This window comes from Symphalangus syndactylus, chromosome 2 (assembly GCF_028878055.3).
Source record: "Symphalangus syndactylus isolate Jambi chromosome 2, NHGRI_mSymSyn1-v2.1_pri, whole genome shotgun sequence".
NCBI lineage: Eukaryota > Metazoa > Chordata > Mammalia > Primates > Hylobatidae > Symphalangus > Symphalangus syndactylus.
In genome coordinates, this window is record NC_072424.2 from 113,302,684 (window position 1) to 113,318,417 (window position 15,734).

The 15,734-nt window shown below is 37.1% G+C and overlaps 1 protein-coding gene and 1 long non-coding RNA gene across 18 annotated transcripts in view; one reads left to right on the forward strand and one right to left on the reverse strand.

The window, feature by feature from the left end:
* Nucleotides 1–15,220, reverse strand: part of AHI1 (Abelson helper integration site 1) — a 220,960-nt gene extending 205,740 nt beyond the window's left edge. For 13 of the 15 annotated variants that reach the window (XM_055264859.2, XM_063631260.1, XM_063631258.1 and 10 more), the window contains exons 1-4: nt 15,077–15,220; nt 14,682–14,743; nt 9,716–9,779; nt 8,123–8,247 (exon numbers count right to left, since the gene is read on the reverse strand). In XM_055264859.2, coding sequence (XP_055120834.2) covers nt 8,123–8,247; nt 9,716–9,725 — 135 coding nt within the window. In that variant the 5' untranslated portion in view covers nt 9,726–9,779; nt 14,682–14,743; nt 15,077–15,220. Of the gene's footprint in view, nt 1–8,122; nt 8,248–9,715; nt 9,780–13,040; nt 13,201–13,309; nt 13,402–14,681; nt 14,744–15,076 lie in introns of those variants that run through there. The other 2 variants (XM_055264819.2, XM_055264838.2) reach the window with 2 other exon arrangements.
* A 108-nt stretch (nt 15,221–15,328) lies between these two features.
* LOC129473943 (uncharacterized) overlaps nt 15,329–15,734 on the forward strand; it is a 149,305-nt gene continuing 148,899 nt past the window's right edge. For all 3 annotated transcript variants that reach the window (XR_010118880.1, XR_008654441.2, XR_008654442.2), the window contains exon 1: nt 15,329–15,493. This is a non-coding gene — a long non-coding RNA (uncharacterized lncRNA). The remainder of the gene's footprint in view (nt 15,494–15,734) is intronic.

The following is a 15,734-nucleotide window of genomic DNA, read 5'->3' on the forward strand; positions in this document are numbered from 1 at the left end:
CACACCCAGCCCATTTAAGGCTTTTTAAATTTAGTTACCCCCTGAAAACATTGGGGTTCTAAATTTGTTTTTGACAGAGCCAAGGTAATTACAGATTTATAAGCTAAATCCAGGCCAGCACTTATATAGGTGAATGAACACATGAAAGATACTATTAATGCCTAGGAAAACGTGAAGATTTTCTACCCTTTTAAAATCAATTCACTGCACAAAACAAAAAGTTTTAGAGAATGTAATTCACAAGATGAAGAAGCTATCACCTCTGTAAAAGAACTATTATAAAAATAAAGTGAGAGAGGATAAAACCAAGATAATATGGTATACACAATAAAAGTGAGCAAAATACGGCTTAACTATCCCCTTTGAAAAGAATATATATGCAACTTCATAAATAATTATAGCTACAATTTGAGTGCTTACTCTTAGCAATTTATATTTATTTGTTCCAGTTACTATTGCTGAGTATCAAACCACTCCAGACTGAGCAGTGTAAAATAATAAGCAGTTTATTATGCTCTGAGCCCAGTATATTCTCTTTATTTATCAAGCCCCTCTTATCTAATTCCTGATGCTTTGATCCCACAATCCATCACTTCAATCATCACTTGCCATTTTCATGTACTTCCTATCCATCACACTTGTCTGGTAAAACTGCAGGCACTGTTCAAATTTAGTGAACTTTATTTCCATAATTATAACTAGGCTATTGAATACTGCTGGAAAAACCTGAACCACTTCAAAGACAGTGTATTAGTCCATTTTCACACCGCTGATAAAGACATAACTGAGACTGGGCAATTTACAAATGAAAGAGGTTTAACTGACTCAAAGTTCCACATGGCTGTGGCCTCACAATCATGGTGGAAGGCAAGGTGCAGCAAGTAACATCTTACATGGATGGTGGCAGGCAAAGAGAGAGCTTGTGCAGGGAAACTCTCATTTTTAAAACCATCAGATCTCGTGAGACTTATTCACTATGATGAGAACAGCATGGGAAAGACCTGCACCCATGATTCAATTACCTCCCACTGGGTTCCTCCCATGATGCATGGGAATTGTGGGAGTTACAATTCAAGATGAGATTTGGGTGGGGACACAGCCAAACCATGTCACGTGTTGTACTGTTACCTTTCTACCAGCATTCTACCAAAAAGCCTTGCTCGCTACCTTACTACTAATAAACTTTTAAATACCTTTTTGATAAGCAAAAATATCTTGGTATTCCAATCTCAATCTCTTTTAAAATATTACATTTTATTAGTCAATGTTATTTTCTTTTGTATCTGGTTTTATTTTTTCATTCCTTTTGCTCACTTAGCAATTATCTTAATATTTATGACATCAATTTATGCAACTTCTTTACAAGTTAACAAAAGGGATGAAACTTACTCATAAGGTTGTTCCAAGGATTATAGGATAATTATAAAATACTCAGAAGGTCCTTCTTATTCCACATTATGTAGTTGCTCAGTAAGTATTAGCAATTATTATCATTAGCTATATGTAAGAGTATTAATGCTATGACCATAAAAATATTACATATTTTTCTCAGTGAGTTGGTTTTTGACCAAAAAAAAAAAATCTTATACATTAGATTTATTCATTCATTCAACAAATACTTATTGAGTCTTCTGTGTGTAGGCAGAAAATGCTCTTTATTTGGGAGGTCGTTTATCCCTTTTAAGAACAGAATCTCTTTCCACACTGGAATGTTAAACCAGCCAGCCATTTTTAATTTCTTATGGAAATATCTGCCTCTTGGATTTTTACATTTAAGTTTTTTAGTTCTCTGAAATGTAATTTTTAGTTTGTGAGATAAAATTCCTTCCCTCAAAAGTTAAAGCAACCTAACAACACTATTTATTAATTATATTTACAATTTCTTTTTTTTTTTTTTTTTTGAGACAGAGTTTTGCTCTTGTAGCCCAGGCTGGAGTGAGGTGGCATGATCTAGGCTCACTGAAACCTCCACCTCCCGGGATCAAGCAATTCTCATGCCTCAGCCACCCAAGTAGCTGGGATTACAGGTACACAACATCATGCCTGGCTAATTTTTTGTATTTTTAGTAGAGACTGGGTTTCAACATGTTGGCCAGGCTGGTCTTGAACTGCTGGCCTCAAGTGATCTGCCTGCCTTGGCCTCCCAAAATGCTAGGACTACAAGTGTGAGCCACTGTGCCTGGCCTTTTGTTTTAAATATTTAAATATTTCAGTTAATGTTCCTTTTGTATTTTTCTGCATTAACTTTAGCCTAATTTTGCAACTAAAGAAATCATCCACTGGAAACTATTACAATTGGATTAAACCTAAAAATTAATCTGGAAACGACTGGTATATATAAAGTGCAACCTATGTGTAATATCTACTAATAAATTTTTTCTATTTGAATCTGTACTTTTGGAAAATTTACTTTTAAGATCTTTCAGGACTTTTGTAGTTTCTACGTATGTGGTATCTGTTAATTTTTGTATTTTCCTCCAATATTTTCTTATTGTTTCTAGCTATAATCTTTAATTTTGTATACTTATTTTGTTCACACAGGTTGATTCACATAGGTTTTCTAATGTTAGCATTCAAACCATAAATAATGATCACTCGTTCTCCTCACTAAGTGTCACATTATTTGCCCACACTGTACACTATACACTGGCATAACAGGGAGCCTGTTATGGCTCACACCTGCAGTCCTAGCATTTTGGGAGGCCAAGGCAGGCAGATCACTATAGAATCAGTAGGACCTGGATTCACTATTATTAGTTATATGATCCTGGGTACATTTCTTAACCTCTGTGCCTCAGTTCTTCAGTTTATACTGATTTTATAGGACGCATGTGAGAATTAGATGAGTTAATACATGTAAAGCACTTATTATGGTGCCTGCTATGCAACAAATATGGACAAATACCTATTGAAAAAAAGCTATCATATCTTTATGTTTCATGCCTTAACATATTTACTTCAAGATTATTAAACAGTTATGATGAAAAGACATCTTCCCTTACAGGTCCTAATTTTAAAGGAAGAACCTGTAGGCTAGGTGTCTCCATTTCCAAAGGAACCCATGGAAAACTATCGAAATCATACATAATATACCATGTATATGTGTGGATTTGAATTTTCCTAGAACCCCACAGCGTGCTCTAGGTTTGTTGCTCACACGTATGGTTTTCACACACATGAACACCAAAATGTTCTAAAAAATCCACTACTATCCTATTTCCAATTAAAATATGATAGCTTTTTTCCTTGTTATTTTTATATTATATGGTTTTATTCAATTTATTTGCACTAACATCTTAATATTGACTGATATCCAATTATTAAGCTATTCTTGAGTTCTTGGGGGGAACTATCTGGCAGAGATAGATTATTCTTTTAACATGATTAATTTCAATGTGTTCATATATTTATATAGAGTTTTTTGTTCTCTTAACACACATTCATAAATGAGACAGCTATAAGTCTCTTTTCAGGAAGAAAAACATAGACAACTGTCCATATCTTTACACACTTTTAAACTTTATGTCATTTTGTTTAATATGTGAATCTTGCAAGTAAAATACCTGATATTTTACTTTATTTATTATTAGTATTATTTTTGAGATAGGGTCTCACTCTATCACTCCAGTTGGAATGCAGTGGCATGACTATGGCTCACTGCAGCCTCGACCTCTGAGGCTCAAGCAATCCTCCCACCTCAGCCTCCTGAGTAGCTAGGACTATAGGCACATGCCACTATGCCCAGGTAAGTTTTTATTTTTTGAGAGATGGGATCTTATTATGTTGCCCAGGCTAGTCTTGAACTCCTGCACTCAAGCAATTCTCCCACCTTGGATTTCCAAAGTGTTGGGATTACAGGCATGAGCTACCATGCCTGGTCCTGATATTTTAAAAGTCTATTTTTGAATCCACTTTTTAAAATAGGAAGCTTAAACTATTTACATTTATTGTCATGACTGAGTTGCTCTTACTTAAATTTATTTCGTTACATTCTTTTAAAAATATCTCACTTAATTTTTTTAACTCTGACAACTTAGTGTAATAATCTATTTTATATATATCACTTGTTTTATTTATTTCAAACTCTAAGATGAAATAATAACTTTTAACTATACGCTAGGGATAAGAGTAATGGTTACATGACTTTTTCTTCCTAAGCTAGGACGCTTTGCTCAATCTTTGAAAACAATTTGGTTCTGTTCTCTCACATTATCATATACACATATCTAATGTAAAATCTTCAGGAATTATTCTGGACATATATAATAATTAAGAAAGTTCTATATATTTAACTGATTTCAAAGTTCATCCAATGGTATTTTTGGTTCATAAATTTCCCATTAAAAATTTTTTTAATTGATATATAATAGTTGTACATATTTTGGGGGTACATGTTATATTCTGACACCACATATAGTGTATAATGATCAAATCAGAGCATCCTATGTGGAGAAATAGGAACACTTTTACACTGTTGGTGGGACTGTAAACTAGTTCAACCATTGTGGAAGTCAGTGTGGCGATTCCTCAGGGATCTCAAACTAGAAATACCATTTGACCCAGCCATCCCATTACTGGGTATATACCCAAAGGACTATAAATCATGCTGCTATAAAGACACATGCACACGTATGTTTATTGCGGCACTATTCACAATAGCAAAGAGTTGGAACCAACCCAAATGTCCAACAACGATAGACTGGATTAAGAAAATGTGGCACATATACACCATGGAATACTATGCAGCCATAAAAAATGATGAGTTCGTGTCCTTTGTAGGGACATGGATGAAACTGGAAAACATCATTCTCAGTAAACTATCGCAAGGACAAAAAACCAAACACTGCATGTTCTCACTCATAGGTGGGAATTGAACAATGAGAACTCATGGACACAGGAAGGGGAACATCACACTCCGGGGACTGTTGTGGGGTGCGGGGAGGGGGGTGGGACAGCATTAGGAGATACACCTAATGCTAAATGACGAGTTAATGGGTGCAGGAAATCAACATGGCACATGGATACATATGTAACAAACCTGCACATTGTGCACATGTACCCTAAAACCCTAAAGTATAATAAAAAAAAGAAAAAAAAGAAAAAAAAAAAAAACAAAAAACAAAAAACAAATCAGAGCATCCTAGATACCCATTACTCCAAGCATTTATCTTTTATGCTGGGAACATAAATCTTCTCTTCTATTTTGAAATATACAATAAATTATTAACTGTAATTTCCCTACTGTAATACTGACTACTAGAACTTATTCCTTCTAACTATATTTTTGTACTCCTTAACCAACTTCTCTTCATCCCTCCCTCTAAGATCTTAAGATGTTCTGTTCTTAAATTCTTAACTTTGATTCATATCTAGAAATGGTACTATATCTTTAATAAACCTTAAATCTTTGTTTTTTTTTTCCAGGGAGGGAACACTGATAATATTTCTCTAGTAACGCACATATGTTTACAACTACCATCACAAATGACTGACAACTTAGGTGACTAGATTCCTCGGGCTACAATTTTTCTCTTAGTGCTCTATATATTTCTCCATTCTCTTTTGGATTTAGTGTTTTTACAGAGAAGTCTCAAATGTACTATATGTTTTTCTGTTTAGGTGTTTGTAATATTTATTTTACTCTTAAGATAAAAACAAAATAATTTTCTAGATATAGTTCTCAACATATAAATTTTGCCTAGAATGCAGGATGACTCATTTCTTCAGAAATCTCAGGAAGGTTTCTTCATCATGCTCGCTATTGTTTCTGCTCCACTAGTACTGTCTGGGAATACTTATTTGTGGGTCAAATATCTTTCTATGTCCTCATCATTTATTTCTTTCATTTTAGTTTTGGTCATTTCTTCCTACCTCGAATTTGTCTCCCACTTCAAGGATTAGATTTTTCCATAGTGTCAATTCCATCATTTTAGGCCTGAGATACAGTTTTAAGGAAGCAACTGAAGAAAGAACAAGTACTTTAAAATTGCAGAGACTGTGGTCTTAAATCCCAGTTATCCTATTTTAGATTAAATGACCTAAGGAAATCACTTAACATGTCTGTTTATAAAATTTCTCATGTGCAAAAAAAGTCCCAATATCTATCTTGCATGATTAACATGAGATTTAGAAATAATATTTGTAAAACTCTTATTATTGTGCCTTATATATAATTGGAACATAAGATGAACCTGCCATTATTATGAATCCCTATTTTGACTTTTTTCCTCACTTAATTTTATTTCAGACTGCTCCATTTCTCATCTCAGCCTGTTCTGTACATAGGATTCCTTGTTCTTCTTTAAAAAAGAGGTCCTATCTTTTCAAATTTCATTAAAATAGGTAATATTGGGTTGTGGTTAAGGCAGTGGATTCTGCACTCCCACTCTCAGTGTTTGAATCCTGGTTCTACCATTTACTACGTAACTTTCAGCAAGTTACTTAACTTCTGATGTAGTTTTCTCCCGTACAGAAATAAAACCCTGTAACTTCGTCGTTTGTATTAAATGACTAAATACATATAAAGTGTTTAGAAGAATGCCTAAAGATAGAAAGCATTTAGGCATCTAGCAAATGAAAGCAGCTGTTCCTCTTTTACTTCCTAAAGTTAATCATGTCAAAAATATTTTGCTCTCCTCCAAGTCCTCTAGAAATATTCCTGTTCTTTTGAGCTGCGAAATCTCTTCCCAAATATTTGTTCCTAGTGTACTTATTTCTGAAAGAAAAGAAGCCTATTCAGTCCTGGTGTTTGCCAAGAGAGGCTGGATAAATTATGCTTAGTCACCTCACACTTATGTGCCCCTCAACATTTAAACTGGACCTTAGGTAAATGGACATAGCCTCTGCCTATTCTGATTATCCATTTAATGTAAACCTTGGTTTAAATTGCATTTTGTTCATGGCTCACAACTCCCAGTTGTTTAATACTGAGAGACAATATGAGGTTCTTCTCTGAGCATAAAACATCTCTGCAGACAACTGTTTCCAGGGTTCTTTTTGCTTTTGCCCAACAAAAACCACTCCATCTGAGGGGAGCACATATACCAATAAGCAATATTTCATCCTCTACGTCACTATTCCCTACCATATTGTGCACTAGTACCACCAGAAAAAGTACATGCTATTTCAGAGCAGCAATCAGTATGGGAGTGCTAATCTGTCCCATTCTGTCAGTAGTTCGAAATTTTTGTGCAGTCGTATGCCAGTGTACATACTATGAACCCTCACATGTGTGCAGCTGGATTTTGGTCAATGTTAGTACTTATTTTTGCCTCACTTCAGAATTTATATTGTTACATTGACAGCTGCCAGACAGAATACTAAAATGAACAGGTCTTAAGAAAAAATGGGGCAAATCTTACTACAGGCAAAATGTAGGATTATAACTCATTGTAAAACTCCTGCCAAAAAAAAAAACTATGTACCATTTACACAAGAGCCTATTTATTTTTTTCTGTGAGGACAGAAGAGATAATGGTCAAAGTAGTAAAAAGCACAACTGAAGCAGTGAGATAGGTATACAGAGGGCATAGTGCATTAACTGTGGATGCCAACACAGACTCTTTATGATTCCACGGGGATCAGGTTGTAGTTAGTTGCTGATTTGCTTACTCTTTGAGCACTGTATTTTTAATTCCTTCAAGTGTGCTGCCAAAAATTCTATCATTTGAAAGTGTGCCTCGAACATAAAAGGATAATTATTACCATACGGCCATTGATTTCTCCTGGTTCTGTTGGGTAGAATCACACAGAAATAGTTTAAATAAGCACAAGCTATTCAATATCTGAAGTTACTACTTCCTAAGTTCTTCACAATTCTGGGTTAAAAATATTTTCTTCAAAAATGTTATCATGGCTAGTTTTGAGTTTCCCCACTATCTCTGGTCATTTTTCCCATTGTCTGTGTGTTCTTCCTGTAGGACAGCACTCAAGAATGAACTCAATATTCCCACAGTGATGTTGATTCTAATGTAAACTTTATTTTTACCATGTGTTATTGACCATGACATAGTGTTACTGTTTTTAATTTTTAAAATTCCTTAGAATTTTAACATAAAATGCAGCCATATCTGCATTTTATGCAGATATGTAAATCACCATTACCCAATGATCATATACTTACTGAGATGTTTTCTTCAGACTTGACAAGTTTTTTCTTCAGTTTTTTCTTTTCACGCACTAGATCACTGTGGGTCTTAAGCAATTCTTCAAAGCGAACTTTGGTTTTTACTTTTGCTTCACTCTCAGCTACAAAAGATACAGCCATGTGATTTTGTAAACGACTCTATTATAACACACAACCTACACTACTAGGATGTTAAGAAATAAGTTCTTGTAAATATCAGCATGAGTACTCTAGCTACATTAGAAAAACTCACCAATCTTTCTTTCTTAAAATATTTTTTGTTTTGACTTTAGTGACACAACATTCACCTGTATCCCTCCGACCTTTTTGGCCACTCACTCTAAAGTCTTCTTTGCTAAGTTAACTTTTTATTTCTGATAAACAGTAGCATCTACCACTGTTAGATACGTGTTATGTGGCTTTAGACAAGTTACTTAACATCTCTAAACTTCATTTTCCTTATCTGTAAAATCACAATTATCTTATGCCAAAGATCATTTTGCATGAAAAATGGCTAAGGTCTGCCTAGCCTGTAATCAGTATTCCACAAATATTAACAGGTTTTTCCTTTAAAACATGAAGATAATGCTTAAGTCCCTGAAAATTTCCCAATTCATTTAGGATAAAATAAGTCTTTTATATACCCTACAGGGTTCCATACCTCCTGATCTATCTCCAGGGCTTCAAATCAAGACAAATATCCTCTTAGATGCCTATGTTCTAGCTATAATACCCTTCCTTTAGTTCCTCCGTCACAGCAAGCTCCTTCCCACATGAAGCTGTTTCTGAGGCAAGCTTCCTCTAATTCCTCACCTGGCTGGTGTTAACCTGTCTGTTTAAATGCTGTCTGTAAATAAAACATCTCCTGAAAAACTCATCTAAATTTCCCCTTTTCTCACATAGCAGGTTGTTCTCTTCCTTCACAGCACTCAACCCAAATGGAAATTGTATAATTATTTTTATACCTATATAAAGAAATATATTTTCTGTTTCCCCCTTAACTACATCCCCAGCTACTATTATGAGGTCTGACATAGTATACATAGTCATTATGTTTTAAATTAATAAATGCTGAATGAATTTGCCAAGTGTTGGCAAACTATGGCCTGCAGGCTAGTCACTTGTTTTTGTAAAGGTTTATTGAAATCAGACATGCCCATTTGATTAAGAATTGTTACAGCTGCTTTCATGCTTTAAAAGAGACAGAGACACAGAGTTGGGCAGTTATAGCCGAAACTAAGCCTAAAATATTTACTAACTGGCCCTTTTTGAAAAGATTGCCAACGCTTGCAGTGGAGTAAAACACTCAATTTTGACGATAAAGAATAAAAACTAACCCTATGTTGTAATCATTATTTACCTTGTCCATCTGAGTCCCAAACTACCATCCATTAAATATATACTAACCTTAATCACAACATTAAATAGAAAACTGAATACAAAACCAATAAATATCTCTAAATGTAGTATATTTGGTCAATGACATCTACTGTATTCATTAATCTGTTCAAGAATCCCTTAAAATAAACCAAACTTAAAAGTAAATGTATAAAATATAAATTTTATACATAAATTTCATAGAAGTCTTACCAGTAGGCATCTCTCAGCTTTATGCAGAAGACTGAGAATGTAAAGCATTGACTCAATCAGGATCCTATTGAAACAAAGGAGATGTATTTGTAATATGGAACTTCCAAATAAAAATTATAAAACATTCTTCACACAAGACCATGCCATTGTATGTCCACTACTTCATTAAGTTTATACCAATAAAGCTATGTTCCCTTAACCCAATCTTATGCAAATGACTTGGGTACATTTGAATCAGTTTAGGGCCCTAAAATCAAGGGAAACAAACTAGATCATATCTGAATAAAGTACTTATATATTTGAAACAAGAAAAAACATTTTGAAGGCAGTGCACATCTAATGTCATATGTTAATAAACTTTTTAAAGTGTTTTAATACATTAATGAACATTTCAACACACTTTTAAGAAACAAAACTCCATCTCAGGATTGACTTTCCTAAGAGCATTCACTATTACATTAAAGCATGCTTGTGCGTAGCACACTCACAGACAGTGAATTTAAATACCTCCGTGTCTGCCATTGAAAATTCTGCTACAATAGAGAAGGATAGTACAAGTATTTGTACCATCTTTCTTTAATAAAACCTGGATGTGTATTACTGTGTGTCAGAACTACTCAAAACCATGGTTAAACTCAGTATGTATATTACTAAATTGCCCATTTTATTAAAAAATTGGGGTGTACGTCTAAAATGAACATATTAATTCTCACATCAGAACATTTAGAATGTAATATGCATGTTTTTGAGACTAAAACTGAAGAATGTTAAAAAAAAAAGAAAAGCTGGTTCAGGGATTATTGATTTGTTTGTTTTTGAGATGGAGTCTCCCTTTGTCGAGTGCAGTGGCGTGATCTTGGCTCACTGCAACCTCTGCCTCCCAGGTTCAAGAGATTCTCCTGCCTCAGCCTCCCGAGTAGCTGGGATTACAGGTGTGCACCACCACACCCAGCTAATTTTTGTATTTTTAGTAGAGACAGGGTTTCACCATGTTGGCCAGGCTGGTCTTGAACTTCTGACCTCATATGATCTGCCCGACTCAGCCTCCCAAAGTGTTAGGATTACAGGCGTGAGCCACCACACTGTGCCCAGGGCATTACTGGTTAATGCTCCAAACTCCCTGGAGATCCACATTCATGTTCCTCTTGCAGAAATGTCTAAGAAATTCTAAAAAGAAAGGAATGATTATGTAAACATACCTAACCATGTCAGTTAACTTAGGCAACAACTACGTGGCACCCAGTCAAAACAGACATCACTAAATCCATGGAGTAAAAACTCCTATACTTTAGTGATAGGAGCCTGTATTTACTCCTTCTAGCAATTATAAATCTAATAAATCTAGTCTTCTACTTTCTAGTCTATATTAAATTAGAAAAGAGAAGCTGCAAAGGCAAGTGCAATGACAGCATCAGTAATTGAAACCTGAGAGCACCGAAGTAGAAAAATCATAAAACAAATAAAAATTTAATATTTATACTACTTGACGGTCATCTAACAGGCAAGGAAAAAGCTGACCTATATTATGACTCTGATTCATCAAAAAAAAGCCTGCTGGGCGCGGTGGCTCATGTCTGTAATCCCAATACTTTGGGAGGATAAGGCGGGCAGATCACTTGAGGTCAGGAGTTTGAGTCCTGTCTGGCCAACATGGTAAAACCCCATCTCTACTAAAAATACAAAAATTAGTCAGGCACGGTAGTGGGTGCCTGTAATCCCAGCTACTGGGGAGGCTGAGGCAGGAAAATCGCTTGAACCTGGGATGTGGAGGTTGCAGTGAGCCGAGACTGCACCAGTGTGCTCCAGGTGATGGAGTGAGATAATATTTTAGAAAGATTAAATAACTAATGAAGAGGCAGGAGAAAGAATCGGAGATGATTCCCATGTTTCTAGAACTAGAATAAGTAGATTAGTAGTATCATTACACTGTAATATAATGCAGTGCAGGGGAGTAGCTTAAAACCCACATCCTAGAATTAGTTTCCATAATCACTTGCGTGACTTTTGTTTCCTCATCTATAAAAACACCCTACCAGTGCCGACTCAAAGGGTTGTTGTAAGGGTTAAATGATTTAGAACAGTACCTTAGACAGAAGCAGCAACAATAAATGTTAGCTATAATTGTAACAGGTTGTTAGGGTGCAGTCACTGAGCTTAGCATGGGTCGTGTTGAGTTGGGTATCTGAAGGGCACTGAGCAGCTACAAGCATCAGCTCCATTTTCAGATCCTTGGATCCAAATACCAGTTCTACCTGCCAGCAGATTCATCTCTATGGACATCAACTTCCTAATCTTTCACAATAATAAGAGTAAATCACTCACAGTGTTTTTATAAAGATTAAATGAGAATATGCAAGTAAAATACTAGGCACAATGACTAGCACATGGCAAGCCCTTCAAAAATAACAACTGTTATTACTGTGACGTGTGTGTGTGTTTATGTATATAATCATATTATGTTTGTTAGGCAATCTATTAATCCAGCAGGGAGACCATAGGCTGAAGATTTGGGAGTTACTTATAAATATGATAGTTCCAAGAAAATAAAAAGCCAATGAGAATCTTGTGAGCCTACAATATAAAGTAAAATCAGGGAGATAGGTGAAAAACTGGGAGATAGAAGCATTACAGAAGCAAAGAGTTTTAAAGGAGATGTTGCCTATATACTGTGTGGCATCAAAAGGGGCTGGAGGTTTTGAAGAAAGTCCACTGAATCTGCAAGTAGGAAGTCACCTGTGTCAAAGCTGTTTACGGAGAGGCAGAAACTTAGCAGGCTGGGGCTAAGGAATGAATGGAAGGTGACACCTGTAGAAGGGACATGTAGACAATTGTTTACAGAATTCTTCCAACTGTCTTCCCATCACCCCCAAAGTCAGTGACATGAGACAGTAACTCTGAGCAACAAAAACACTGTGGAAGGATTATGCTTTTTAAGATTGTTTCCACGCCGCTATCACCTTTCCCTTAAAAAAAAAAAAAATCATCATCTACACAGCAACTAGTGTAATTTTCTAAAATTCAAATGTGATGGTGTCGTTTCTTCACTTAAAATTCTTCACTAGCTCCCAATCGCACACGGAAAAAAATATCAAGTCCTTACCATTGAGGTCCAAGGCCATTTATGAAATGTCCCCTTCACACATACACTGTATTCGAGCCATGTGAAACTACCTGCAGGCCTTCACGTGTGCCAAGTTCTCTCTTGCTTTGTATCATTACACACATATCCCCTCCACTGAAAAATGTTCTTCCTCCTTTGTCTCTCTAACAAACTCCTCACTCTCCTTTAAAGGCAAATGATATCTTCTGTAGAGAGCATTCTCACCTTGAAGGGCATTTAAGAACTTCTCTTCTGTGCCTTAATCTTTGTAGCTCCCTCTACCTCAACCTTGAATTTTCACCCTGGTAAAATATTCTGTAACTCCCACCAAACTGCTAGCTTTGGAGGGCCAGGCCAATGCTCTCTTATAGTTATGTATCTGCCACTATGAAAGAAAAGAGAAGAGAGGAGAAGAAAAGAGAAGCGAAGTGAAGAGAAGCAAAAGCAAAGCAAGTAAAGAAGACTCAGGCTTGAGCTCTAGTGTCACCACTTACTGATGTGTGACCTTGGGCAAGCTACTTAATTTCTAATCCTTGGTTTCTCCTTGTCTGGGAATTTAAAATGGCACCTATTTTAGTACTGTAAGGAGAAGAGAAAATACCAAAAAGCAAAGTAATCAGTACATTGCAACAAAATTACTTTATGTCCATTATTATTGTATTAAAAATAAGTAAATAATTATAAATAAAATACATAAATCATATACTTACTATTAATAGCTTAAGACACAACTAAACTAATAAATACTAATATTATTTAATGATAACACAGCAAATACAGTACAGAAATCATCTCTAATTTTTTTTTTTTTTGGAGACAGTCTTGCTCTGTTGCCCAGTTTGGAGTGCAGTGGCACAATCTCAGCTCACTGCTGCCTCCGCCTCCTGGGTTCAAGCAATTCCCCTGCCTCAGCCTCCCTAGTAGCTGTGACTACAGGTGTGGGCCATCACACCCGGCTAATTTTTGTATTTTTAGTAGAGATGGGGTTTCACCAATATTGGCCAGGCTGATACTGAACTCCTGACCTCAAGTGATCCACCCACTTTGGCCTACCAAAGTGCTAGGATTACAGGCGTGACCAACTGCCCTCAGCCATCTCTAAATCCTAATATGTACTACAGCAAACACAAGATAGAATTAATGGCTAATATTTGATTAGTAACCTCTGCAAAAATTCAGATAGGACTTTAAAAGACACCTCCGAATCTTATATATTCCATTATTTTACAACTTCTCCCTCACAAACCCTTTCACAGGAGCGTCTAAGAGATATTGCATAGGAAAATTAAACGAATTACATTTCATCTCATTTTATTTTACAGACAACCTGATTATCAGCCAATATGTGGCTCAATATCAATGGGAGAAAAAACTGAGAGGCTTGATAATTCGCTCCTTAACCAAATGTTATCGCAAGGGAAAAAAAGACAAACCAAAATCCTGTATACAAAATTCAATGAATAAATCAACAAGATTCTTCATAAGTAAACAAGATTCTAACTTTATAAACATTATTCTTCATAAACAAGATTCTAAGTATGGTTTAAAAACACTTTTGGTATTTGAATTTCTTTCAAGCGTTCTTTAAAAAATCTCCCAGAGTACTCATAAGAAGCAATCTTCTTCCTAACGCCCAAGCAGTAACAGCAACTGTTAATGCAACAGGTGAAAAAACTGTTGGCATCTCTTTCTCAAAAGAAAGAGAAAAGCTTTATTTTCACAATAGATGTTTTCACAGGAATGCTAAACGCAGCACAACCTTTGATAAGGATTCTTAAATGGTCTACATTTTTGTTCTATTTTTATGCATCTCGAAACAACCCTATTAATATAATTTGGCTCTTATAAATGTAACAAATTGATCACCTTTTCTCAGGCGTAATTAAGAAGGCTTTGACAGGTGGAAGATTCAGCCCCAGGTTGACACTCTAAAAGGAAATAAACACACTCAGTATGCATCTGATTTAAAAGCATTTAAATAAGAATCGGGAGTAGGAAAGGCAAAGACTGAATTCTCTATCAGAGCACCATGCTCAACTCTCCGGAGACACGGAGACCAGTGAAAGAAGCGCAAAAGTACGGTGAGTACTCTCAGAAATCGCATTCCCCCGGGTCGCCCGGCCCACGCTCGCCGGTCACTACGCTATTAGCCCCCGCGCTCTCGGACTCCAGCAGCCCCGACACGCCGCCCCGGAGAGGGCCGGGAAGGCCGAGCACCCCGGCCCGCGCTCCCGCCACCAGCTCACCCATGATGTACTCACGGAGAGGGGTACGCAGAACCGCCCGTCCCGCCCGAGCCGACACCAGGAGCACTGCAAAACGACTCCCCCAGCCTAGCGGCGCGAGCGCGAAATGAGGAGGCCGCGCAGCCACCTAACTCGCCAGCGACCGGTGTTCTGAGAGCAAGCCGCGACTCTGTGCCGCAGTGCGGACAGAGCACCGCCTGTGACGTCAGCGCCTGCCTACGCCGCCGTTCCCATGGCGACCGATGCGCCCCGCGCTTTGGGCAAAGACCACGGCCCCGCCCCCGCTCCTTCACCGCCTTCTCCCAGGAGGAGGGGCTGTGCGGCTCCTGCCTGGGGGCCCTCAGGCCGCAGGCGGGCGTGAGCTTCGGGGACCTTAGGGGGCTCCCGCCTCCCCGGCCATGCAAGCGGGAACAGTCTCCTTCTCTCGGAGCGGTAAGGGACCCGGAAATGCGCGGGTGCCCCTACAGAGCCTGAGTTTTCCCCGCCCTCACCTCCGAAAATGCTCTTTCCGCCTTAGAATTGTAGTTAGCGCAGGGAAAAACTCACTGGGCAAAGGAAAACTGGGGAGGCTGTCATGGAAGCCGCCCAGAATAAGAAAATGAATGAATGAGGCAAAGAAACAGATTCGTCACTCCCCACGCGATCGCGCCCACAAAAGAAAACGGTTTTAATG